At 41.7% G+C, this 27,897-nt stretch overlaps 1 protein-coding gene across 8 annotated transcripts; it reads left to right on the plus strand.

The window, feature by feature from the left end:
• chd4b (chromodomain helicase DNA binding protein 4b) lies at positions 1 to 27,865 on the plus strand. 8 transcript variants are annotated; one of them, XM_061674393.1, is made up of 41 exons: positions 139 to 231; positions 372 to 617; positions 1,106 to 1,230; positions 2,725 to 2,985; positions 3,085 to 3,200; positions 4,571 to 4,670; positions 4,756 to 4,963; positions 6,132 to 6,247; positions 6,330 to 6,453; positions 6,532 to 6,704; positions 7,929 to 8,174; positions 8,245 to 8,448; positions 8,856 to 9,067; positions 9,859 to 9,990; positions 10,076 to 10,175; positions 10,300 to 10,491; positions 11,082 to 11,282; positions 11,397 to 11,534; positions 12,614 to 12,735; positions 12,831 to 13,004; positions 13,097 to 13,238; positions 13,325 to 13,574; positions 13,661 to 13,785; positions 14,549 to 14,641; positions 14,727 to 14,868; positions 15,463 to 15,632; positions 15,716 to 15,905; positions 16,655 to 16,741; positions 17,458 to 17,549; positions 17,634 to 17,767; positions 19,637 to 19,781; positions 19,883 to 20,039; positions 20,260 to 20,345; positions 20,415 to 20,640; positions 22,886 to 22,924; positions 23,131 to 23,295; positions 23,362 to 23,470; positions 23,576 to 23,708; positions 24,167 to 24,362; positions 25,998 to 26,146; positions 26,222 to 27,865. In XM_061674393.1, the coding sequence occupies exons 2-41, from the start codon at positions 554 to 556 to the stop codon at positions 26,318 to 26,320; spliced, it is 5,937 nt and encodes a 1,978-aa protein (XP_061530377.1). In that variant the 5' UTR covers positions 139 to 231; positions 372 to 553; the 3' UTR covers positions 26,321 to 27,865. The 8 variants fall into 8 exon arrangements, with proteins under 8 accessions (XP_061530373.1, XP_061530375.1, XP_061530374.1 ...); XM_061674392.1 differs by having other exon boundaries at positions 140 to 231; positions 375 to 617; XM_061674394.1 differs by having other exon boundaries at positions 140 to 231; positions 375 to 617; positions 15,716 to 15,893.
• Positions 27,866 to 27,897: the final 32 nt, after the last annotated feature.

Genomic DNA, 27,897 nt, shown 5'->3' on the forward strand with positions numbered 1-27,897 from the left:
TATTATGGGATGTCTGGCCCCCTTTGTGTGCTCGTGAGGATGTTAGCTAAGCTCTCAGGCTGGGGAGAGGACATTGGACCGTGTTTTCGTATTTTTTATTTTTATTTTTTTTTAAATGAATGAATGGACGAAATAACGAGCTGAGTTGTGGTAATACGTACAGAACAGAAGCGAGAGCTCATTGCGACCTGGGACCACACACTCTTCACAGCAAGTTTCCAAGGTGTCAAGGTAGGCCCCGTTTTCTACTTCAACTTTCCGTTGCCGTGTTCCAACTTGCGGGGGTCAAGTGTGTAGTGTCTATACCTAATTAGCCAACTTGTTTGATATTGTAAACACACTATGCCATTCCCCCCCCCCCCCTCTTTCAGTAGCCGCCCACTACCTTCCCCTTGGATAGTACACCCACCTCGGTCCACTCTCCAGCAAGTCCCACGTCATTTTGCCCTCCTCCCTCGTCGACCGACCGACCGAGGAGCGAGAGCTTTCGGGGGGATTAATTCGAGCGAGGAGGAGTGGTGGTGGCGGTTGGGGGGGGGGGGACACTGGAGACATGTCAGGCAGCGACGATGACAGGGACGACTTCGCAGCCGCCGAGGAGCACTCGCTACTCCACGGTAAGCTCAAAACCTCACTGCTCTCTGACTTCTTTTTTTGTTGTTGTTTTTGACCGGGTGTGTGCGGGGGTCGCCTTCAAAGTGAGGCTAACGTTAGCCCGAGCTAGCTCCGCGTCGCCTCGGTCACCATAGGTTAGTGAAGCTAACTTAACGTGCAGGTGCCCCCCCCCCCTTTCCCTTATTTACAATTTTGACGCGCGCTTTTACCGAGGGGAACCACTGCCGACTGTCAAAGTTGTACAAAACCCTCCACACAAGTTGTTTAACCCCAGTGTTTTGTGCCACACGGTACGCGTGCACGCGGATTTGTGTGTGCACGTCACTGTGCACGCGCCCCCCAACCCCTCTCCTCCCTCCTCCCTCCACGCTCCACTCTCGAGCCTGCAGGGGCGTGCATGTCTGCGCCTGCGCTGCTTCTCCCCCCACCCGCACCCCCATAATAGAGAGTGAATGAAAAGAGTGACAAGCATTTTGAGTGTCACCTGCAGACGACAACGAGGCCGAGGACGTCATGTCCGACGTGGACGACATGCCTAAGTCGAAGAAGAAGAAGAAGGCTAAGAAGAGCAGCCGGGAGAGCAGAAGCAACAAGAGGCAGAGGGCCGTCAGAGAGGCGAGTTGGATGTCACATGATTTCATGATGCACACACCTCCATTAATGTAGTCACATTAGTTGGATAAGTAAAAATACGAGGATATTGTTTCCCAACCTTTATTCAGCCAAGGCACATTTTTTCACATTTGAATAATCTTGCGGTACAAGACCAAAAATGTAAGGTTAGAGGGGTACAAAAGTAGGTACACAGTTTTTTAATGATTAAAAACAATAGCTTTATTAAGTCAGAATTACAAGAACCCACAAATTATCCTTAAGTAATCATAGTTCACTAATGACAAATCACTGACTGCTAATATACATAGTGTGCATAAATTTAACAAATTTATTGCAAATGCAATGCAAATGAATAGACAAATCTTTGGAAATTACTACACAGTGGATGACTTACTCACGCTTGGTCTGTTGTCTGCTCGCTGACTCGTTATAGGCCGTAACACTGATAATTCCTGATATTAGGGAGGACAAAATCCAGTGTCCGACCTGACCGGCCAGTACGGCGCTGTGTCCGGCCACGGTGATAAAAAGTTCATAAATTAATCTGATGAAATAAACACTATATTGTTAAAAAAAAAGAGAGGAAAAAAAAAAGTTGCTTCGGGGTACAACCATTCACACCTACGGACAATTTAGAGTCTTCAATTAATGTACCATGCATGTTTTTGGGATGGCTGGAGGAGACTTGAGTACCTGGAGAAAACTCACGCAGGCACGGGCAGAACATGCAAACTCCACACAGGCAAGGCCGGTTTTGAACCCGGGTACTCAGAACTGTGAGGCAGATGTGCTAACCAGTCGGCTACTGTGCCGTGCCCCCTGCAAACCTACAAAGGCATATTTCTGTTTCTCCTTAGCTTGTGCAGATGTATCTAATTTTGTAATCGGTGATTGTTCACACTTTTAGGCAATTGCCATAAGACAAAAAGGCATACTTTAACTCACATTTTTGTGTTTATTTGGAAAATTGTGTTTATCAGTGTTCCCCAACCTTTATTGAGCCAAGGCAGCAATTTTACATTGGAAATATTGTCATGGGACGTCACAAAACAAAATGTCACAAAAAGTATCAATACTGAAATAAAGATGATCTCGTCTCAATTTACTCACAAATTGACTAACTCAGTGTGTGAAATCTGAGCCTGTTTTATTGAACACCAAGCTGACATACATGCATCAGTGAAGCTATGAAATGATTTTGTATGAATGGCAACAGGTGGATATACAGGTTTATTGTACCATCTGCCATCTAACGGAAGAGCATTTCATTGTTCTATACGTCACTGGCATAGATAGATTAACAGACATATATTTAATTGATAAATAAGTGAAATTGGATAATTTCCTGTAACACCCCTGATGGTCTTTCATGGCACCCCGGTTGGAATCACTGAAAGATTGTCATGGATGTCAGACATGGCTGACTTTCGGTACCAATGCAGTTGTTTGAAAGACAAGACTGTACATTTTTTTATGCCGTTTCAACACAAACAGGAGTTGCCGCTGAGCTCCCCCGAGCACCTGATTGGAGCAGGGGCAGGAGAGAGGGACCCAGATGAGGGAGGCCTGCGCTCGGACAGTGATGGCAGCGATTACGCCCCGGGGAGGAAAAAGAAAAAACGCTCCAGCTCGACCAAAGACAAGAAGAAATCAAGCATGGCTGCGGAGAAAGGGGGTTCGTCCGGATCGAAGAGCAAACGCAAAGGTCCAGAGCCGGACGACGAAGATGACGACGACGACGACGACGACTGTCAGGTAAATTGTGGATTGTTACATGACGGTTGGCATCAGGAGGGGTTCATTCCCACTTGGATTACTGTAGATGTATTTCCCTCTGTTGTCCCCCCACCTCAGCCGAAAAGCTCCTCCCAGATGCTGGAGGCCTGGGGCATGAAAGATATCGACCACATCTTTACTCAGGAAGACTACAACTCTCTCACCAACTACAAGGCCTTCAGCCAGTTTGTCAGGTGTGGAAACTTTATGAACATGTAAATACACGGGCAGCACTGTGACCTAGTGGTTAGCAAGTCTGGCTGATGTTTGGGGTTTGAATCCCAGTTCCAGTGTGGGTCTCTAAATTATCCATAGGTGTGAATGCTTGTCTATATGTGCCCTGTGATTAGTTGGCGACTAGTCCAGGGTGTACCACCGCCTCTCTCCCAAAGTCAGTTGGAATAGCCGGAGCATGTGTTTAGAACAGCTGCCTCACATAGTGCAAAGTGGCCCTAGGTTGGAATCTCAGCTTTGTGGAGTATGTGCAGGTATTCTCCGGGTACTGTGTTCTCGTCCCAGTATAATTTCAGGTTAATTAAAGACTTTCTAGGTTGTCAAAGTTATACTATAAATTACACTGTGAACAAGGGTTGCCGCTATTGAATATTTTTAGAATCAATTATTTTATTGCTAATTCCATCGATTACTCAAATATTCGGTACAGATTTATTTTGCATTAAAGGTTATTGCAATATAATTGTTTTGGTTTAATGTTTATTAACTGATTTGTTGTTTATTTGGTATTGTTTCAACATTAAATGAAACCAAATAACCAACAGTTAAGCAATATCACACTAGAAGGAGTGATGTTTTACTCCTCAACCTTTTTGAAACAGAGCTACTTCTTGGGTACTGATACATGCAAAGAGCTACTAGTTTGATATGCACTTCTGAAGCTGCTTCAAGTTCAACTAGATGCCAATTACAGATTACAGTAGTCATACTACGGCTGCAAATAATTTCTTCCCCCAGAAATTTATTATGATTCACTTACTGGTTTGGTCTGTAACATGTCAGAAAATAGGCCAAAATGTTGATCATTGTTTTCCAAAGTAAAGTCAGACGTTTGCAAATGTCTTATTTTAATTTAAAACAAAGATAATTTGTTATCTTTTATGGAGGATTACTGAAATCAGAGAATATTTACTGTTGGGAGGCTGAAATCTAAGGATTTGGACAATCTCAAATTAAACAAGGTCTCTTAACGATTAATTGATTATCAGTATAGTTGTCAATTACCTTGATAATTTATTCGTTGTCAATTAATTGATAATTGTTTCGCTTTTGCAGTGAACTTTTCCATTTGAATTGTATCTTTCCAATGCAAGGACTGTATCGGTAACAGAAAAATCTGCCTTTATGCTATTGTTTTACTCTAACCAAATTATTAGAAATACCTTTTAAAATGATGCCATGCAGTTTTACACCATTAATGAAACAAACATATCTGACCGTGTCAATGAAAGCTGGTAACAGCAGAATCTTTGCTACTGCATTTGATCTCATCAGGTGTACCTAATGTTGTGGCCAGTTGTGCCAGCATGACATTTGTTGTTCTCCACAGGCCCTTGATTGCAGCCAAGAACCCTAAAATTGCTGTGTCCAAGATGATGACTTTAATGATGGCCAAGTGGAGAGAGTTTAGCACAAATAACCCTCATAAGGTATTACACTGAATCAATGAAAATCACAGATGAATGTAGCACTCCTCACATGCAAAAAGTTGCTGACTGGATGTCCCCCCTACAGGGCTCGGCGACCGCCAGTGCTGCCCTGGCAGCCGCTAACGTGGCTGCAGCGGTGGAGAACATGGTGGTGGCTGGGACAGACGTAGGGGCCGACGGCGGTCATGCACCCCCCACTCTAGCCGCTGCCGCCGCTGCTCAGACCGCCCCTGCTGTTCCTGCACCACTGCCTGTGCCACCTCTCCGCAAGGCTAAAACCAAAGAAGGCAAAGGTGACTAGACGAAGGGGCAAATGAAAAAACATCCTGGGCTGTGTTTGGAATCTCGTTTCCTATTCTCTAATCACTTTAGATATATTGTAGTATCCATTGAGGGCACTATATGGGGGAAACCTGTACTCACTGCACATTGTAACAGCACTACAAAATGGCAAACTCACTCTGTGGGGAGCTATACTTGCACAGTGAAACCTCGTTTATCGCGGGGATGCCTTCCAGACTCAGGCTCAACCGGCAAAAATCGCGACATAAAGAGACCATATATTTTTTTTATTTAATAAATAGCTTTCCCCCTACTGTTTGAACACATTTAAACTTACTAAAGCACATTAAACTTATTAAACACACACTTTTTAGACACATTGTAAATTCAAATTCAAGCAGAAAATCGATTGAACGAGAGTGACTAACCTTGACTGTACGTATTGTAGTATCAGTGTACATGCATGGGCCTTTTTAGGAGGTGGGTGTTGTTTGGGTGCCATGTGACATCAGAGAGTCTGCATGTGAGTGTCTTGTAATGAGCTTTGGCTGACAGCAGCTTCCATGTGAGCGTCCTTATTGTGTTTGTGTTTTACTGTTGCTGAAAAGTAGGGAGGTTGGATACCACTTTTTTTTTCAGACCAATGCCACTATGAGTATTCACTCTTGACTACTCACCAATACCGAGTACGGATACAACTAGTACTTTTGATACATAACATTTCAACTAACAAAATGACATAATTGTGAACAAAGATCTTTCTTTCTTTCTGATGTACATGATGATACGCTGATGTGTCAAACCGCTGCTGTGTAGCACCAACTACTGGCGAGGAGGACTTACTCAATGTCATATTTTTTTATTTTTGCCTTTAGTATCGGTGGCTGGTATGGGCATACTTCATGAGTACCTGATACCTTGAAATAAAGCCGGTATCGGCCCGATACCTGGTATCGTACTTGCCCTTCCCTAGTAAAAAGTACATCGGTGACTGACTGACTAACCCTGATGTGAGGCCATTACAGTATGTATGTATACTGGAAAAACGATCGCTTTAAGAATACGATAAAAAAACGCTTTAGCTAACTGCTTTAGAGGGTGAAGTGGATGAGGAGTAATTCTGAACACAGCCCCTGTTTGTTATTTGTATGACGTAACCTCTCTTCATTTCCGTGTCAGGCCCTAATGCTCGTAAAAAGTCCAAGCCTAAAGTTCCACCAAAGCCCAAACCCAAGAAGGTGGCTCCACTGAAGATCAAACTGGGAGGCCTGAACAGCAAGAGGAAGCGCTCCTCTGTAAGATGTTTTGCCACTTTTTATTTTCCTGTCTTTTGCCGACATTGTCAGCCTTACAATGCGTCGCTACTTTCCCTATCAGAGTGACGAGGATGAGCCAGACATGGACAGTGACTTTGATGAAAGCACCTTTTCCGTGTCAGAGGGCTCCAACCGTAGCAGCCGCAACAAGAAGAAGTCCAAGAGTGCAAAGAAAAAGAAGAAAGGTGTGGTGTTAAACTCTTTCATTCTTTTGTTCTAGACTCACAATCCCAGTTCACGTATCCCCGCCTTCCCTCTCCCAGTGGAGACGGAGGATGGTGACGGCTACGAGACGGACCACCAGGACTACTGTGAGGTGTGCCAGCAGGGAGGAGAGATTATTTTGTGCGACACCTGTCCCAGAGCTTATCACATGGTCTGCTTGGACCCTGACATGGAGAAGGCACCTGAGGGCAAGTGGAGCTGCCCACACTGTGTGAGTACAGCCGTTTCAGCTCGCTTTACGCCAATTCACAATGTGACATGCAAACAAGCCGTTTGAAGGAGAGACTAGAAGGAGAAAGCCCTTGGATGTCAGTGAAGTAGATAGTACAGTCAAATGGTAGTGATGATAAGTTTAAAAAGCTAGCTAGCTACCTACCTACCTACTAGGGCTCGGTGGTAGGGCAAAAAAAAATAAAAAGATCACTCTATATTTTTTCATCTTGTCGATCTCTATTATGATCACCATTTTTTAATATTATTTTAAAAATTGTTTACAATGCCAGTCTTATAGCATCTGTACTGAAAACTGAAGGAGCTAGAGAGTAGTTTTAACATTTTATTAACATGTAATAAGTAAATCAAGGAAAAAAGAAGAAGATGACTATAGAAAAATACAAAAAACTTACCCAACAGTACAACAAATGTAGGCAAATATAAGGTAACACAGTAAATTAGTTTAGTGTTTTGTAGGTCGCCTATGCAAGACCTAAAATAAACAATATGCACTGCTCGGGGATAATGAAGATGCATTAAAATGTGCATACTATTATTTTCAAGTTATGATGCTCCACAAGGTGTTATTGCCACTTGCAGATTTGCATTTTCTTTAATAGCAATACCGATTACATACCGTAGTTTCAAGTTAAAATATAACACAATACACAAAACATTTAACAATATAAAAATTAGCAGGAAGCAGCAATACTCTGACCAAACGTCTTTTGCAGACAACAACACTTCTCGTGGTCAATATTTAAAACAGTATGACAGATGACACGAGTGATTGCTGCTTTGCTTGCGTCCGGTGGCTGAACTGCTAATGCTATGTAACATTAGCACGTACGTAGCAGCACGTAAATGTGCTGGCAGCAGTGAGTAACAGGCTGACGGGCTCCGTAGGAGGATAGCTGAGTCAGACGGGGCGTGTCGCTATGGAGCTGAGGAAGCAGCGTTTCTGCTTACTTCCACAACTTGCAAATGGCAGTGGAACAGGAAAAGGTCTCCTCTGATTGGCTGTTGTCACACACATTTCCGCCATGTTTGATCGAGGAAATAGGGACACAACTGATCACCGTAATCGACTGGATATTTATCACGCTCACTAATCATGATCATTTAATCGCCCAGCCCTAGTACCTACCTACCTACCTAATAGTCAATAAGAAGCAGCTTCTCACTCATGACCCTCCACCTCTGCCTTTGATTCTGACACCAGGAGAAAGAGGGCATCCAATGGGAGGCCAGGGAAGACCTCTCCGACGCCGAAGTGGAAGACGAGGACGACAGACAGGACGATGGCGCTGAAGAAGAGGATGACCACCACATCGAGTACTGCAGGGTCTGCAAGGACGGAGGGGAGCTGCTTTGCTGCGATACTTGCCCCTCGTCCTACCACATCCACTGTCTCAACCCGCCTCTCCCTGAAATCCCCAACGGCGAGTGGATCTGCCCCCGCTGCAAGGTACAGAATAAAGTATCTGTTGATTAGCAATAACAAAAGCAACACTGACTTTCTATCCACTTCTTGGCAGTGTCCACCAATGAAGGGTAAAGTCCAGAAGGTTTTAACATGGCGTTGGGGAGAGCTTCCAGCCCCCACGCCCGTTCCTCGGCCTGCTGACGTGCCTGCTGATGCTCCTGATCCCCCACCCTTGGTTGGCCGCAGGGAGAGGGAGTTCTTTGTAAAATGGTGCAATATGTCCTACTGGCACTGCTCCTGGGTGTTGGAGCTACAGGTGCATGCCTAACCCAATTGTGTTAGACCAGTGATTTCCAACCTTTATGGAGCCAAGGCACATATTTTACAATTGAAAAATTTCACCAGCAAAAAAATTTTTCACAAAAAGTGGATACATTAATTACTGTATGTACTTCCTCCTATCTAATAGAAGACAATTTATTTGTTCTGTCTGTCACCATGCCTCACTGGCATAAATAGAAAACAAAGATACATTATTTGTTATAAATATATATATATTTTTTTTAGCAATTAGGTAAAATTTTATTATTTCCCACGGCACACCTGAAGAGCACTCACGGCACACTAATGTGCCCCGGCACCCTGGTTGAGAATCACTGTGTTGGACAATCTTGTCATTACTGAACCTACACACCTTCTAACCTCCTGACCTGTGGTCACCAGTTGGAGCTGAACTGCCAGGTGATGTTCCGCAACTACCAGAGGAAAACAGACATGGACGAGCCGCCGCCCGTGGACTTCGGTGGCGAGGGCGACGATGACAAGAGCACCAAGAGGAAGAACAAGGATCCGCTCTTTGTCCATATGGAGGCAGAGTTCTACCGCTACGGAGTCAAGATGGAGTGGCTGATGATACACCGCATCCTAAACCACAGGTGAAGACTCGGGGCTTTTAAATCAACATGTTGATTGCCTAAGAATGCAAAAGTCGTTTTAATGACACCGAATTATTGATTTTATTTTATTGTTACTACTTTTTACTCCAGATTTTAAAGACGTGTAATGCCAACATTATAAAAACAGTTAAGCTCCAGTTGTTTTCACTTATGAATACATATCGCTGGCATCGGGCTGAATCCCTGTATCTCCAAAACCATCACTTTTCAGCAAACCAAAAAAACAGCATTTGTTGAGCTATCAACATTGCATCATCAAAGAGAGTAAGTCATTTTCAACACTTTATATTGATCAATAATTATTAGAAATAACTAACCAATACTATCGATTTGTGAACAAATAAGAAATTGACCAAATTTGGACATGCCAGGTTTCGGCCCGATGCCGGCTATATGCCTAAATGTGCTTGCCCGACTATTAAACTGGTGTAAATTATCCCCTTTTAAAAAGTCAATTTTTACTGGATATAAAGTAATATTAATTTAGGGTAGTTTAAAATTGTCATTAAACCGCCATAAATATTTGTTTTTGAATTTTTACTGAACATGGACTTATGACTTTTTAGTGAGTGGAAACATAAAAACAATGTTCCAAAACCATGGATGACGTTTACATTTTATGCACTCAATTTGGATTTACCTTCTCTAGCTATAGAAACAGAATACAACAGCTGTAATGGTATCACACACCTGAAAAACCACCAAGCACTTTACCTGATGTCATTGCCACTGTTATAAGCGCACACACAATCTTTCTCTTTTCATTTCAGTGTGGACAGGAAGGGCAACGTACACTACCTGATCAAGTGGCGAGACCTGGCCTACGACCAATCTACGTGGGAGAGCGAAGACATGGACATTCCAGAGTTTGACCTTTACAAGCAGACCTACTGGAATCACAGGTGTGCAGAAGTTTACATACCTCACACAGTCCTCTTTTACATATAAATAAGTGCCATTTAACAGCCTTTTTTTCAAACAAATTAGAGAGTTGATGATCGGTGATGAGGGCAGACCTGGTAAGAAGCTAAAGAAGCCTGTCAAAGTTAAGAAGGCGGAGCGTCCACCTGCTAATCCAGTGGTGGACGTAAGTTTTCCAACCAAAACATTAGTTTTTCTTGAGGCGTAAACTACAATGAAATATTGTGAAGTGATAAATTAGGAAGGTGAATTTTAGTGTCTTTCATCATTCTATTGATTTCCTCTTATAGCCCACTATCAAGTTTGATCGTCAACCTGACTACCTGGACAGCACCGGGGGCACTCTTCACCCCTACCAGCTGGAGGGCTTGAACTGGCTCAGGTTTTCTTGGGCACAGGCCACCGACACCATCCTTGCCGATGAAATGGGCTTAGGCAAGACTGTCCAGACCGCTGTCTTCCTCTACTCGCTTTACAAGGAGGTGAGGAGAGAAGAGACGTAAAATTAATATTAGTCGGTGGTACCTTGACTTACGAGTGCCCCAACTTACGGGTTTTCAGCATTATGAGCCGTCGCTTGGTCGTTTTTTGCTTTGTGTTGCCAAAATTTTATTCACGGTCGAGCTTGACATATGCAGCTGCATGAATAAAGTGGGGGGGAAAAAGGAGACACACAGTCGCTGATGCACTTTCATCCGTTTATTGATTGGTACATGGAGTCAAACACACAAATTCAAAATAACGACAGTTGCAAGCAGATAGGCCAAAACTTTGATGGAATTTCAGTTCATCTCAATGGGGTAATATTGATATTACGAATTTGGTCATGGAACTATTTAAACTCTTAAGTCAAGGCTCCACTGCACAGTATTTGTTTTATTTTGTCCAGTCTACCCTCCTCTGTCAGTCAGTATCAGTGATGGGGGTGTCAGACATTGGACACACAGTACCATTGCCCATTAAAGGGGAGCAGCTCTTAAGTGAGGAGCTTTATCCTAAAGGCAGGGCAAGACGTTTGTTTGCACGTCAAATTTAAAATGTTGACACCATGCTTTTTTTTTTCTGCCCTCAGGGTCACTCTAAAGGTCCCTTCCTGGTTAGTGCACCTTTGTCCACCATCATCAACTGGGAGCGAGAGTTTGAGATGTGGGCCCCAGACATGTACGTGGTCACATATGTCGGTGACAAGGACAGTAGGGCTGTCATCCGAGAGAACGAGTTCTCCTTCGAAGGGAATGCCATCCGAGGTGGGAAAAAGGCATCCAAGATGAAGGTGAGAAAGAAACAATAACAAATATGTATCAGCGTCACATTGAAAATATGCACTGTGGCTCTCAGGTTTAAAAGTTAGGGTTTCACCCTCTCCACACTAATATCCACTTTGCAGAAAGACTCAACAGTCAAGTTCCATGTCCTGCTGACATCCTATGAGCTGATTACCATTGACCAGGCTGTGCTGGGCTCCATTGAATGGGCCTGTCTGGTTGTGGACGAGGCGCACAGGTTGAAGAACAACCAGTCCAAGGTGGGAACACTCTATTTTTACTAGGCTTTACACAATCAGGATTTTTGGGGTCGATCAGCGAGTTTAAAAAAACAAAACAAAACAAAAACTATAACCGATCCCATCACAAAATGGAACAATGTGTTTAAATGACTTGTTCATTTACTGTGTATACTTGTGGACTGTATATTGAGTATCTTCAAAAGTATTCTCCAGCATTTTACACAAAAGGTAAAACATTAATGACCTCTAGGGGCATTCAAGGATTGGCCACTGACATAGGTTTAAGTTTTCAGTCAGGTCAAACCAACATTACAACATGACAGCAATAATGGGTGCTAACTTAGTGTAATTAAATTACTTTAGTGTAATTACTAATTAATTACTGTAATTATTACTTCGCACACACTGAAACTTTAGAGCATGTTTCGACAGAACGCTGGCATGTTTACCTACAGCTGTTAGTGCCAGCACTAGCTTGCTATGCTACAAAATGTTTTGTTGCCTGCTTGCGAGCCATATCGTATTAAAAGTATGTGACCATACCTCAAGCAGTAGATGGATGAACGTCCTCTCCCGAGCATCGGCGATGACCACCACACGTTTTTCCTTATTTTATTATCCCCCCCCCCACAATAAATTTGCACGAGCTGCTGTTGTTGTTGCCATGGTAACAAGTGTATACGGTGGCGTTTGATTTGGCAAGCTAAAGCCCAGCGTTGGTAAAAGACGGGATGCGGTGGTTTCGGAATACAAGATTTTATTGCAGTAGTCTGACATAGTGCAATTGTGTCAGTCCAAATTTGTCTTGTAGTCTGATCCAGGCATTACATGTCTGTCTGAGGCACCGCAAAAAAGTCCCACACCGCTGAATGTTTTTTCACCGACAAGATTGGCCGATACCGATCAAGCCGATCAGATCGGTGTAAAGTCTACTTTTTACTGGTTTATTGCTTCTGTATTTGTCTCTATAAAACGAAGATAGAAATTGCCCTCAAGGTAGAACTATCGAACTGTAATTGTATTTGCATACAAACACATGAGAAAATGGTAGTCTTTGACAGTAAGTAGTTACTGAAAGATTCCTTTCCCCTCGGCAGTTCTTCAGAGTGTTAAACAATTACCCACTGCAACACAAGCTGCTGCTGACCGGCACGCCTCTTCAGAACAACCTGGAGGAGCTCTTCCACTTGCTAAACTTCCTCACTCCAGAAAGATTCAAGTCAGTCCATTCGCCATGAGTTTGCTGCATGTGTGCTTGTGACACCCACGCTTGACCTCATTTCGCTCGTTTCTTTCCTCCCTCTTCCTCTGCAGCAACTTGGAAGGGTTCTTGGAGGAGTTTGCCGACATTGCCAAAGAGGACCAGATCAAGAAACTTCACGATATGCTCGGACCACACATGCTCAGGAGGCTGAAGGCTGATGTCTTCAAACACATGCCATCCAAGACTGAACTCATTGTCAGAGTGGAGCTTAGTCCCATGCAGAAGTAATTAAGTTATTCAATCATCTGGACTATGATTGTTATTCTGGTCTTTTTTCTTGTTGATGGTTCTTTCTGGAAATTATTTATCTCTCTAGAAAATACTACAAATTCATTTTAACACGGAATTTCGAGGCTTTGAACACCCGCGGAGGAGGAAATCAAGTCTCTCTTCTCAATGTGGTGATGGATCTGAAAAAGTGCTGCAATCATCCGTACCTCTTTCCTGCTGCTGCTACAGTACGACCCATGTCTTATCCTTTAATGTTGCAGGAACTGTTTGAACATGAACGTGTCATTAATCCACATATCTTTTCTCTCCCCAGGAGGCTCCAAAACTTCCGAACGGAATGTACGAGGGCTTGGCTCTGACCAAGGCATCTGGCAAGCTGATGCTCTTGCACAAAATGATGAAGAAGCTGAAGGAAGGAGGTCATAGAGTCCTGGTTTTCTCTCAGATGACCAAAATGCTCGACCTCCTGGAGGACTTCCTGGAAAACGAGGGCTACAAATACGAGAGAATCGACGGTGGGGTCACCGGCAACATGCGGCAGGAGGCCATTGACCGCTTTAATGGTAACTCTTTATCCCCCACATTATTGACTACTCAAATTCTGCAGATTGCATGCATTTAACTTGTGTTTTGGTCTTCATTCCAACAGCTCCTGGTGCTCCCCAGTTTGCTTTCCTCCTCTCCACTCGAGCAGGAGGGTTGGGTATCAATCTTGCGTCTGCGGACACCGTTATCATATATGACTCTGACTGGAACCCACACAATGACATCCAGGTATGATACCCCCAACCCGACATTATTTCAATCAATTGAATTGTATAGCACTTTTCCAACCAAAATCTGATCGCAAAGTGCAGTAAGCAGGGAGATCTATGTAAACAAGCACACACGCATATCATTAAATGACAGCTGAATTCCATCTTTAATGAGGAAATACTGCAAGGTATGACTTACTTGGAATAAGGAGGAAATTACCACAATAAAATAATTACACGTTGAAATAGTAAAATAAAGACTAAATGCGAAAGCAGTCTGACATCAAGAGATTAAAAGGCTTGAAAAATAGAGATATGCTGCTGATGCACCTTTCAGCTGTTTGAGTGCCGAGACAACAGTGAACCCACTCACGTCGAAGCTGCTCTCGCCACAGCTCTCACCCAGACACGGGCAAACTTGCAGAATTCGCACGCCACCCCACTAGGCACACTTAAAGCCTCATGCATGTACACCGACACTACACTACGAATTATATTTTCTATACATTTTATGCCTGTTATTTACTCTTCATATATGAATACGTTTACTATGCGTTTAAAAATAGTGTTTTAATGAGTTCAAATGTGTTTGAAGCATGTAAAACAAACATTCACTGTAAAATGAGATGGGATGGATCAACAATCTATACTGTAAAAACAAAGGTCAAACACAATGTGTTGTAGAATTTCTCCATTGGCCTTCGAGATTCCACTGTTCCACTGTAGGCTAAGAAAAAACATTGGATGTATGATAGGCAATTTAACTGTTGTGTGTGTTGTAGGCGTTCAGCAGAGCTCATCGTATTGGCCAGAATAGGAAGGTGATGATCTATCGCTTTGTGACCAAAGCATCTGTGGAGGAGAGGATCACACAGGTAGAGGAGCATAGAAAAAAAAAAACCACAAGTCCTTATTTACTGTTCAGCCTTCTGACTGCTCATTTGCCTCCCGCCTTATCAGGTTGCAAAGAAAAAGATGATGCTCACTCATTTGGTTGTGCGACCCGGCCTCGGCTCCAAGACCGGTTCCATGTCCAAGCAGGAGCTCGATGATATCCTCAAATTCGGAACTGAGGAGTTGTTTAAGGATGAGGTTGGAGAAGGTTGGTGACATTTATTGGAATATCATACTATTTATAAAGATAATAATGCTCCATTTTGATTGACACAGAGATGTTTTAATTTAATTAATAGAAAAAGAACATTATTATCATTAAGGCAGACTTTTTGATACTGCTCTTACTGGACAGCATTCCCATGGGTGCTTGAAATTATGGAAAATGTGTGAATCTTTTTATTTTTATTTCTTTTCATCACAAATAGCTATTTGACTGAATAGCTGACTTTATTTATATAAACGCTTAAGCTAAGTATAACAAATGATTTGATAATAACACTGGTAAATATAAAATGAGTAGATGTTTTAAAAATAAACCTGTACGAAAAATGCTAAATATATATATTTTTTGTTATTAGCACGTTATCAATTTTAGTTTGATAAAGGAAAATCCTTTTGTTTTTTTATGACAATTAGGCAGTTGTTTAAACTTCACAATTATCTTTTTGAAAGTGCTCTAACTATGGAAAAGGCATGATTTCCCCCCCCCAATAGGATCTTGTATGTAGGCGTACCTACTGTATTGTTGTGGCCGATGACTGCATTTTGTACCTAATGTTCACATTCGTCTTGCTTTCAGGGGACAACAAGGAGGACGACAGCAGTGTGATCCACTACGATGACCAAGCCATCGATCGTTTGCTGGACCGGAACCAGGACGCCACCGACGACACTGAGATTCAGAGCATGAACGAATATCTCAGCTCCTTCAAAGTTGCCCAGTACGTGGTGAAAGATGAGGATGATGAGGTACGCAGCCCATGGGCAATAGATATGAGATGGGGGAAGGGCGAGTGGTTGGCACTGAAATGTTGATCATTGTTTCCTTTCAGGAGGAGGAAGTAGAGCGGGAGGTGATCAAGCAGGAGGAAAGCGTGGACCCAGACTACTGGGAGAAGCTGCTTCGTCATCACTATGAGCAGCAGCAAGAGGATCTAGCCCGCAATCTGGGCAAAGGCAAAAGAACTCGAAAGCCGGTTAACTACAATGACGGTTCCCAGGAGGACCGAGGTATAAGACAGGGTACAGAAACATATAATGCAACCTCTTTTTTCTGTGCTGTGCTTGTGGTGTCATTAGTGTTTGTGTCTCGTATTGCACAGTGAGTGCATGTATGGGAAGCTGTTTGAGCATTTATTCCATATCCTTGATATCCAGTTTAAGGTCCATGTGATAGTATGCTCTCTGTCCTCACTAGTAGGACTATTAAGCACACGAGTAGGATAGTGAGGCAAAAATGTGGCCAAACTGACAATTCTGTGCTTCTAGTACTAATAGCGACATTATAAAGGTCTTCTAGTTAATATCTAGCACTCCACCAGTAGTACTAGTAGCATACAGATCATATAAACGAGTCAAGTTTTGCCTCGCAGTAACATTTAGTTGTCCTACTAGTGCACTGAATTGTTTTATTAGTGAGGCCAAAGCATACTCTTACATGGACCTTAAACTGGATATCATGGATGTGGAATAAATGCGTAGGGGGCTTTCCATATGCATGGCATGAAATGTGTTTATTTGGTGTTTTAGAGACTCAGCTTAGTTGAATATTCATCTTATTTAAAAAGTATGCACAATTTTAAAGCTGAAACTTTTTCTAATTGAAATAGTTGTCTGCTATTTGTTTTATCAATGTTAAAAAAAGTGGAGAAAACTGAACTTGCTAAAACAAAAGTCCTTTAGTCCTTCTTTTGTTGAACTTTCATCTTGAATATTGATTACATTCTGTCCAAGAGTTAAGGAAGTCTTTCTTTCTACTCCCTCCCCTCTAGACTGGCAAGAGGATCAATCCGACAACCAGTCTGATTACTCGGTGGCGTCAGAGGAGGGCGACGAGGACTTTGATGAACGTGCTGAAGGTACCCCTGAAAAAAATTCTAATAAGGAATCTTCAAGCCGCACTTTTTTCCCTTACTAACAAGCTTCAACACCACCCCAACCCTGCCGATGTGCATGCCAATTCAGACGAAATCTACGAGGGTCACAAGTTCAGCCTAAACAAGAGCAGAAAGTGTCCGTGCATCATCTGCTCGGGGCGCACAAAGGAAAAAAAAGACAAAAGGAGGGAGAGCAAGCAGGAGGACAAGGAGAGGAGAATGCACTAAAACAGGGACAGAAAATGCTAGATGCCTACCTCCTCCACATGGCCTGCACTTAAAAGACTAAATGTTCATTGTATTCAAGTTGAGTTTGTTTATTCTACGTGCACTTTAACTGTTAGCACTTTATTTTTCTAATTCTATTTTGTATCTACTGAAACCATTGTTCCCCTTAATCAGGGATCTCTCTGTTACTGGAATTGCATTAAAAGATGCTGCTTTTCGTTATAAGTGTTCTGAAAGCATTTGTGGTCCAAATGGCCACCAAAATATATATATATAAAGGTGTGGAGAGACAGAGAGAAAGAGAGGGGCACCTTCAGCAGGAGGGTGCCATTATCATGCGTAAGTCAAATATCTTTACAGTGGAAGCGCTGGGACACTAACATCCCACATGAATACACATCAAGTCCCTTCACAATTATTTAAATGTTTGAGTCAAATGAGATAGTCTGACCATGTGTGTCCCGCTGCAGCCAATGCCCGCAGGCCAAGCCGCAAAGGGTTAAGGAACGACAGGGACAAGCCTCTTCCTCCACTTCTGGCCCGAGTGGGGGGGAACATCGAGGTGAGTCTACATTTGTTTGACTTCACTTTCATTTGTTTCTGACCGACTTCTGACTTGAGGTATTTCCTTCAAATTGCATGTTAGGTTCTGGGCTTCAATGCACGGCAGCGGAAGGCTTTCCTAAATGCAGTGATGCGTTACGGGATGCCTCCCCAGGATGCATTCACCAACCAGTGGCTTGTCCGAGACCTTCGAGGGAAGTCTGAGAAGGAATTCAAGTGAGGATACCATTTTTTTTTCTCCCCTATACAATTATGCACCTGGGCTTCCTGCTTAGCATACACTTTTTATACAATATTTCCCAAACTTTATTGAGCCAACGCACAGACTTTACATTAGAAAATCTTACGGCACGCCAGCGAACAAAAACATCACAAAAAGTAAACTTCACACCGATCTTATCGGTATCGGCCGATATTTAGCATTTTATGCTGATCGGCTTTAATGTCCTAATTCGCCGATCCGATCAATGACGTCATTCATCGGCTTTGCAAAAGACATTTACTCCGCGTCGCCATCGTGCACAGTATATTTGAATCCAAAAGCTAGTTTATTTTTAGCCTTGTCACGTGTTTTTTGATGTAGTACTGTAAATATCTGGCCAATAAAAACATGTCCGCAGTGTGAGACAGACGACACGTAATGATGTGGTGATCAGACTACAAGACAAATTTGGTCTTTCACGATTGCACATGTCAGACTACTGCAATAAAGTCTTGTATTCCAATACCACCGCATCCCGTTTTTTACGATCTTTGGGCTTTTATCTTGTCAACTCAAATGCGACCGGATACACTCGTTACCGTGGCGACGACAACAAGAGTGGATCGTGCCGACTGTATTATAAGGACAAAATGGGGAAAAACGTGTGTTGGTGGTCACCGGTGCTCAGGACAGGAGAGGACGTTCGTTTAAGGCTTGCTTGAGGTATGCTCACGTACTTTTAATACGATACCGCTCGCAAGCAGGCAACAAAACGTTATGTAGCCTAGCAAGCTGGTGCTAGCACTAACGGTTGTAAGCGAACATGCTGTTGTGTCGAATCATGCTCTAAAGTTTTGGTCTGGGTGAAGTAATTTAATTACAGTAAGTTAGCACCCATTATTTCTTTCATGTTGTAATGTTGGTTTGACCTGACTAGAGCAGTGATTTCCAACCTTTAAGGAGCCAAGGAACATATTTTATAATTGGAAAATCTCACGGCACACCAACAAACAAAAATGTTACAAAAAGTGGATACATTAATTACTGTATGTACTTCCTGCCATCTAATACAAGACCATTCATTTGTTCGGTTTGTCACTATGCCTCACTGGGATAAATAGATGAACAAAGATACATTATTTATTGTAAATATATATTTTTGAGCAATTAAGTACACAAGTATCTACAGTAAAAGAGTAGGTCATTTAAATAGACATTGCTCCATCTTGTAATCGGTTATCGTTTTTTTAAACTCGCTCATCGGTGATCGGCCCCAAAAATCCTGATCGTGTAAAGCCTAGTTACAGTTACTTGGTTAGCCTAACGAAAAGTGTTCTTCACATTACTGTACTGTATGATGCCTCCTACCTGTTACTATTGTTTCTAAATTGTTATGTTCAATTGTCGTTTGTTCTATTTCTATTTCTGTACAGCCCTCTTTGTTTCAGCTGTGGTTGTTCTTAAAGTGCTAATATAAATAAATAAATTGTATATAATTTTAAGCTTAATTTTATTAATCAGAGTTTTGTTCTTCCTCTTTAAAAATGGGTATTTGTCTGCTGCTCTGTTCTTTGGAATCCCTCATTTAGCATGTTATGGACAAAATATTAGAAGCAAAATGTCATAATGCAGTGTCAAGTATGACATTGTCAATCAAAGGTTCTCATTAGTATAGTTAATAATATATTTTTAAAAACATATATAAAGCTTTAAAGAGAGTTTCTTTTCTAATTCATAGAATGTTTGTCTCTGTGGGTAACAGTATTTTTCCCATTGATTTGTGTATTTCAGTTTTTTGTATTTTTTTCCAGATTTTCAGGTGTATTCCATATAAAGTGATGATTTGTACCCTCGTTTATTTTTCCCTCAACAATTTCCCACAGGGCTTACGTGTCTCTGTTCATGAGGCATTTGTGTGAGCCGGGAGCTGATGGAGCAGAGACCTTTGCAGATGGCGTCCCACGAGAGGGTCTGTCCAGGCAACACGTGCTCACTCGTATTGGTGTCATGTCCCTCATTAGGAAAAAGGTAGCACTTTCCCCCATTGCTTTGAGCCTTATCGCTCCAGTCACATTCCCGATTTATCTCAACATAACACAATGTATCACTTGCATGGATTGATTTGACAGGTGCAGGAGTTTGAGCATGTGAATGGTCAGTGGTCCATGCCCTGGATGGCAGAACTGGAGGAAAACAAAAGGGCGGCGGCTTTGGCTGCAGGTGAAGATCCAAAGACCCCTTCAAGCGGGACACCTGCGGATACACAACCAAACACTCCTGTGCCAGGTAAACGCACGCATAAACCCCAGCTTTTTTAACCTAAATGAAGCTTTCAGAATTGTGTTCACTGCTGCCATATGGAAAGCTATTTGGGCATTTATTGGATAGCCTTCATATCTTGTGGATGCCTTACAACAATACTGATGCAGTTGCTGTTTCTGACTTTGTCATAACAGACACAGAATAATAAATTTTTGCTCACGTTTTTACATGTTTCTTTAAATAGAGGATCTGTCAAGATCAGAGGACAAAGAGGACATTAAGAAGGATGTAGAGGACACCAAAGCAGCTAGAAAGACAGAAGATCCAGAGGTAATTCTGGATTCATTCATGACATTTATTTTGTTAATTTCAAATTCATAATAATTTTCTTTGCCCTAGATTATTGAAATCCCGGATGACCCTGACAAGTCGCCGGCGTCTGAAAACAAAGAAGATGATCCTGCTGGAAAAGAGGACAAAGAGAAGGAGACGCGAGGTGGCGACGAAGGGAATGAGCCCGACGAGCTCAGCAAGGACCGAGAAGACAAGGGCGAGAAGGGCGTTCCTGCTAATATTAAAGGTGAAGGAACGGAGGGCAAAGCAGATAAGGAGGACCGGTCTAAAGGTGAGGCAGTTTTTTAAATGTATTTATTTATTATTTTTTTTAAAGACAAAATAAGTCAAATTTATTATAAATTTAAAAAAAAAAAGTACAGAAAAATAAAAGACCGGTTAAAATACTTAAAAACAATGTACAGAAAAATAAGAGCTTATTAAAATGACTAAAAGAACGTACAGTGCAAGACTTTTTTTTTTTTTTTTAAATGATTATAATCCTCAATCATAAGCATGAGGAAAAATAATATTTTTAATCTAGACTTAAATACATTGACACTTGGGGCTGACTTCACTTCTGTTGGCATCTTATTCAATTTGTGTGCAGCATAACCGATAAATCAGAATCAGAATTATTTGCCAAGTATGTCCAAAAAAAAACACAAGGAATTTGTCTCCGGTAGTTGGAGCCGCTCTAGTACGACAACAGCCAGTCAATTGACACAGAACACTTTTGAGACATAAAGACATTAAAAAATAGTCACTGAGCAATAAAAGGTGGCTAGTTATCTGGTAATGCGGGTCCAATTTATTTATTTTTTTACAATTGTGCAAAAACATGCAGAGTCCTCTATCACTTAGAGCAGTTTGAATGACTAAAAAAAAATGTACCAGCATTACCAGATAACTTTATTGCTCAGTGACTGTTTTTCTCAATGGGGACTTGGGGACTGGAATGATGGTGGAGCGTTTGAAACAGGATGGTACTTTGCAGTTCCAGAGATCTATTGAAGATCTGTGTGACGACTGGAGTGAGCTGGTCTGCACAGTTTTTGGTTCATGTTTGGTTTGGACTCTGTGCTCCACTATTTGACATGAGTTTGTAGCTCTCAGAGCCCTACTGGGTTTATATTATTATTATTATTATTATTATTATTAATCAGTTTATTTGAAAGGGGACAATGCAATTTCATAAAAGACATGGAATACACATGGTTAAAAAAGCCAGAATTAGCCAGAAGGCTAGTTTTCATCTGTAGTCCCCTGGCCATGATGTAAAAAAGCCTTAAAATACATCTACAAGACAAGGATACATAATCAAAGACTTACTATACTATTAAGAGAGAATAAAACCACAAATCATTTGATCATAACAAAAACAAAAAGAACATCATAACATACTTGTCTTTTAGTGTTGGCAGCTATAGGTGTTAACTAACCACATTTTCAGGTTTTTTGTGAAGGCCTTGTATGTTCTGAGCAGTTTAACCTCCTCAGGTACTGAGTTCCACTCACCAGCGCTCCTCACTGACCAGGCTGACTTACTGAATGTGCTCCTGCGCAGAGGAATGAGACAGTCACCTCTGACAGAGCCTCGAGTGACACGCTCAGAGCTGTTTCTTTGGCTGATGAACTCAGCCAGAGGAGCTGGAGCCCAATCATGCAGTACTTTATAAATCAAATTTAAATCTGCAAATATGTGAAGACTGTCCCAGTTTAAAAGACTGTATTTTTTAAAAATTGCACAGTGATGATAGTGACTACTAGCATAAAATCTTGCCGTATTTCGGTCAGACAGTGGCAACACTGCACGATGTATTCCAACTTTTACGATTACTGGGCTTTATCTTGTCAAATCAAACACTGTCAGGGAGGCATGACCAGAAAACATGTCACCTTTCACCGTAACCGGATACAACTGTTATCATGGCGACAACAAGTTGTTGTCAATCAATGGATTGCTGTGGCAATGTTTGGGGAAAAAAGCGGATGAAAACACAGGTGTCAGCGGGAGCTCAGGCGATGACGTTTTGGGCTATTCATTCATGGATTGCTTGAGGTATAGTTACATACGTTTAATATGATATGGCTCACAAGGAGGCAACAAAACGTTATGTAACCTAGCAAGCTAGTGCTATCACTAATGTTTGTACGTAAACATCCTGGCGTTCTCTCGAATCATGCTCTAAAGCTTCTGTAAACATTGGTTTATGCGCGTGAATAAATGTTGACGCGCAAACGGCGACCATATATGTCGACAACGGCAAACACGGGAGGTGATGCGCCGGTCACAATACACAATCCTATTGCCCGGGATAGCTAATCGGGCCAATATCGGGGCTAAAATCCTGTAGTCTGATCTAGGCATAAACCATTTAGTGATTTATAGACCAATAGTCGGACATTAAAGTCTATAGCTGACTGGGAGCCAGTGTAGATGCTTTAGAATTGGAGTAATACGCTCTGATCTCTTAGTTAAACAGCTGGTTTCAGCTCAATGGAATGTGCTTTAAATCTAATTTCTTTTGTTTCAGTTGAAGAGGCTAAGGATGAGAAGATGGACACGGAGAAAGGTCTGCATGCTCGCTTTTTTGCATTTTCTAAAAGTTACCTTATTTACCTATGAGAGGATCTCAATGTGATGCTGTACAGTTGTACCTCAATACCAAACATTGTTAATTTAAACCCTCCCTTTCTGTGCGATTCTAAATTTGTAAAGACAATGTTTGACACACTACTTACACTGGATCTCATTGCGCCTCTGTCTAATTTCGCACAGATCAACAAGAGGAAAAAGATGGCATGAAATCAGAGGAATCTAGCAGACTTCAGAATGGAGAGAACACCAGAGAAGGAGCTCTGTCCATGTTGAATGTGAGTGAAGAGAAGAGGAAAGCCAGCAAGCAGAGGTTCATGTTCAACATAGCAGACGGAGGGTTCACAGGTGGGGGCTCACACGCGCGCATGTTTTCTCTCTTATTTTTTGTCTCATAACGTTTTTGGCCTGCAGAGCTTCACTCCCTATGGCAGAATGAGGAGAGGGCAGCCACTGTCACCAAGAAGACCTTTGAGATTTGGCATCGTCGCCATGACTACTGGCTCCTAGCTGGCATCATACAGTATCCTTTATATGCACATTTGGATCAGACTTTGAACAAACATTTTAAAGAGTATTGCTACAGTCTTGTGAATAAAAAAGGCTCCTTGACCGTGCTGTTCCTCAGACATGGCTATGCTCGATGGCAGGACGTGCAGAACGACGTAAGGTTCGCCATCCTCAACGAGCCCTTCAAGGGGGAAATGAGTAGGGGCAATTTCCTTGAGATAAAGAACAAGTTCCTGGCACGCAGGTTCAAGGTGAACTGAACACCCACCCTTAGTTGTGTGAATGCTGAAACTCAAGGATGTTAATATTTTTCCTTTGTTTCATATTTATGGTCTACAAGTGTTTTTTTTTTTTAATTCAAATACTTTTTCTAATTATGACTTTACTACTGTGTTAGCATACGTTAGATAGACTATAGCATATACTGTAGTAGTTGTCCATGCCATCAATCAACTATAGTGATAAAGCAGCCTTTATCAAAGTGCAGTGCAAGAAGAATAAAAGGGATTACATAAAAGATGATAAACTAAATCCACCAAAACCATCTGATTCTGCTCATGGCCTCATAAGGGCATGTATGCATTGTTTCTGGAGATTGCTTTGATATGCTGTAACCACCTCTATAGTCTTCCATTCCCCCCCAAGTGGCAGGAGCTCTCAGTATTGTCTCCGTCCTGTGTCTCACTGACCAATTATTGTCCTCTCTTAGTTACTGGAGCAGGCATTGGTAATCGAGGAGCAGCTACGCCGGGCGGCCTACCTCAACATGACTGAGGACCCGGCGCACCCTTCCATGGCGCTCAACACGCGCTTCAGCGAGGTGGAGTGTCTGGCTGAGTCCCACCAGCACCTCAGCAAGGAGTCAATGTCGGGAAACAAGCCGGCCAATGCAGTGCTGCATAAAGGTAAAGACAAAGGGACACTGACAGTAACCTATTATTTAGAATAGGGGTTCTCAAAGTTTTTGGGTCCAGGGACCCCTTAGAGTGGAGATATTTATCAGACACAACTACTAAGTGTACACCGAATCGCCATAGAAATATTTTCCAAAAACAAAGTTGTACTGTTATAATGACAAATTGATATTTTTTTGAGGAAAAAAAAAAGTCATAATGCTATGGAAATGAAGTTTTATTCAAGAAAAAAAGTCATAATCTTTACCAGAAACAAAGACATTTGCTCGTATTTTTCCATGATAAACTTGTAATTTTTTTATATTAAAGTCAAAGTTTCATGGGTGAGAGAGAGTCACATTTAGCCAGTGAATTTCAAAAATACAACTTTATTCTTGGAATATTATATATAACTTTATTTTGAAGTGAGAATGAACAGCAATTTAGCTGGGCAACACTGTACCTTGGTGCCTCAATTTAGGAGTTTTTTTAGTTACAAGCCGCAGCTCAGCTTTTTTTTTTATTTTTATTTTATTTTTTTAGTTGCGAGGGACAATTTGAGTTATGAGCGCTATATGGTGGCAGTGAACTTCACAACAAGCAGCAGATAGTAAACAGTTCCTCAAAACAGATGCCAAGCGCTTGCTTTAAGCTGTTTCCATTCCTTTTTTGAGTTTACTTTAAAACTAAAGACAAAACAAAGAGAATTACAGTTTGTGTATTTAACTAACGCAACAAATAATAACATAACTTACGAAAGTCCGCTAGCTTAATGCTATCATACATTGCAAAACGCCAATAGATGGGCTAAAGAAACTAGCATCAACATTGCCGTAGTGATAAGAAATGTATGTTTGAACACATATGGTGCAGCAACACATGTAGACAGACAATATAGCTATACTCTCAGGCACATATCGCTGGCGTCAGGTGGAATCCTCACATTTCCAAAACAATCACTTTTCAGGAAACCAAAAAAACGACATTTGTTGACCCATTAGTATTGCATCGTCAAAGAGAGCAAGCTGTTTTCAACACTTTCAATAATCATTTCAGTAATTTGAAAAACAATTACTGAAGTGACTGACCAATAGTATGTATTTGTGAAAAAATATAAACTGGACTGAATTTGGACCTAGGCTTCGGCCCGATGCCAGCGATATTCTTTATCCTCTGCGCAAAACAACTAATATTGCTGCAGCTCCCTGAACTTGGAAGAGACTGTTGTCGTTGTGTATTTATTTTTATGTAAATATTATACTGCGGTGTGGTGGCCAAGGCACGCACACCAGAAAGAGCAGCACAATGCCCATTGAATTATCATGGTGCTATTGCTGTATGTTTTTATGAAGTACAATACAGAGTATTGCTAGTTACTTTCAAATGACATTAACTAGTACTGTACTTTACATTTTGGAAAATAATATGTGTTAATAGTGTAGTGGTACATGCTGCTGCATTTCACTCAAGATGCCGTGGGTTACTTTTTATAAATAGGGTTGGTTGTGTCAGGAAAGTCATCCAGATTAAAAAAAACTATCCAAACAAATCATGCGAATGACTCGCTGTGGCCCCTAACGGGACAAGCCAAAAGTCACAACATGAAGGAAGTAATATGCTCAACCTTTTAGTTTTTCTACCTTCCAGTCCTGAAACAGTTGGAGGAGCTCCTGAGCGACATGAAGGCAGACGTCACTCGCCTCCCGGCGACCATTGCTAGGATACCGCCCGTGGCCGTGCGGCTGCAAATGTCCGAGAGGAACATCCTCAGCAGGCTGGCCAGCCGCGGGCCCGAGGTGAGTGCACAGAATCAGTCGCAGAGCGTGCAGCAGATGCAGCTTTCGCGTTGACACAGGAACTGTCCACTGCAGTTTAGCGGATGCCCCTCCCAAACCTCCCCTTTCAACTACCTTGTACAGCACAGACAGGTTAGTCCTCAGTCCACATACACACACGCCACTTGCCTCTGAACCCAAAGGAACATCAGCTGTGTTACGGGACACCCAAATGTCAAGACTGGAAGTAACCATAGAAGAAAGATCTCCTCAAACATGGCCTGACTATCCAGAGTCATGTGCATTTATGTACACTATACACGAAAAAGGAAATGCCGGATCTTTGTTGCAATGTTTGGACTGCTGGAGGCTGATGGAGAACTGAACTGATTTTGTGGCTCATTTTCACATGTAGGAAATTGTGACATTTGAAGCAATTTGTTATTTCTTTAAAAGTTGTAATGTTCTCACCTTAACGTGCTTGTCTGTCTCTGATATGTACAGGTGCATCTCACAAAATATTGTGGAGAACTTAATTTAATTCAGTAGTTCAAATCAAAAAGGGAAACTTAAGTTGCATTATATAGTTCACTGCGGGAGAGGGAAATATCTCATGATTTTTAGTTTTTGATAATTTTGAAGATTATCGCTTACAGCTATCGAAAACCCACAATACACCATCTCAACAAATCTGAGTATTACATAAAAAGAGATTTTTAAAAGAAAATAGGAAGGAATTGGCCTTTTTGAAAAATATTTTCTTGTTTAATAAGTCTACATGATAGGTACTATATATGAGTTTGACTTTTTGAATTGAACTACTGAAAAAACTTTTCTACGATATAATATGTTGACATACATTGATATATGTACAGTACTGTGCAAAAGTTTTAGGTTACCATTAGCTTTGCTGTTTCATTAAAATATCAAATTCACATTAAAACAGTAACTAGTAGAACAAATATCAAACATTATGGGTTCCATTGCATTTAGGTTTAAGAGTCATGCTATAGCTCAAATGTATTCCTACATTTTTGCTGCTCTAAAAAACGAAATAATTTGTTCATGAATTGGGAGCACCAAGTGGTTAGCGCGTCTGCCTCACAGTTCTTGGGTTCATATCTCAGCATGTTCTAACTGTGCTTTCGTGGGTTTTCTCCGGGTACTCCGGCTTCCTTCGACATTCCAAAACCAGGCATGTCAACTTTATTTAGGAATCTAAATTGTCCATAGGTGGAAATGTGGGTCTGAATCCTTGTTTATCTATGCTGTATGTGCCCTCCGATTGGCTGGCGACCAGTCCAGGATGTACCCCGCCTGACAGATCATGAAGTAACAAATGGTCGCCTAACACTTTTGTACTGTACATATATATACTGTATGCATATGGCCATATTTGGTGCTCCATTGCGGGATGTGCCGACGTCACAGTGAGTGAGACTGTTACCGTCAAACTTGTTGTTACCTCCATCCCAAAATAACCGCCCCGTGACATCACTTTAACTGGCCTGGTGATCAGCCCATGCACCAAACATACACCCTGACATTCCTTAAGTCCCCACAAGCTCCTGTATTTTGCTCAAAATAAAGTACGAGGGAGAAGGAGGGGTACGGTTTTTGGGACATGTCGGCAATCTTTAAATTAAATTAATTTCTGTACATGTATCATTATTGTTAAGGTTACTACGTTGTTTTTATCACATTTGTTTTTAAATGGACCACAATAAAAGGTCAACTGTTTTTTTTCCAAGTGTTTTTGATTTTCTTAACAT

This window comes from Phycodurus eques, chromosome 4 (assembly GCF_024500275.1).
Source record: "Phycodurus eques isolate BA_2022a chromosome 4, UOR_Pequ_1.1, whole genome shotgun sequence".
Classification (NCBI taxonomy): Eukaryota; Metazoa; Chordata; class Actinopteri; order Syngnathiformes; family Syngnathidae; genus Phycodurus; species Phycodurus eques.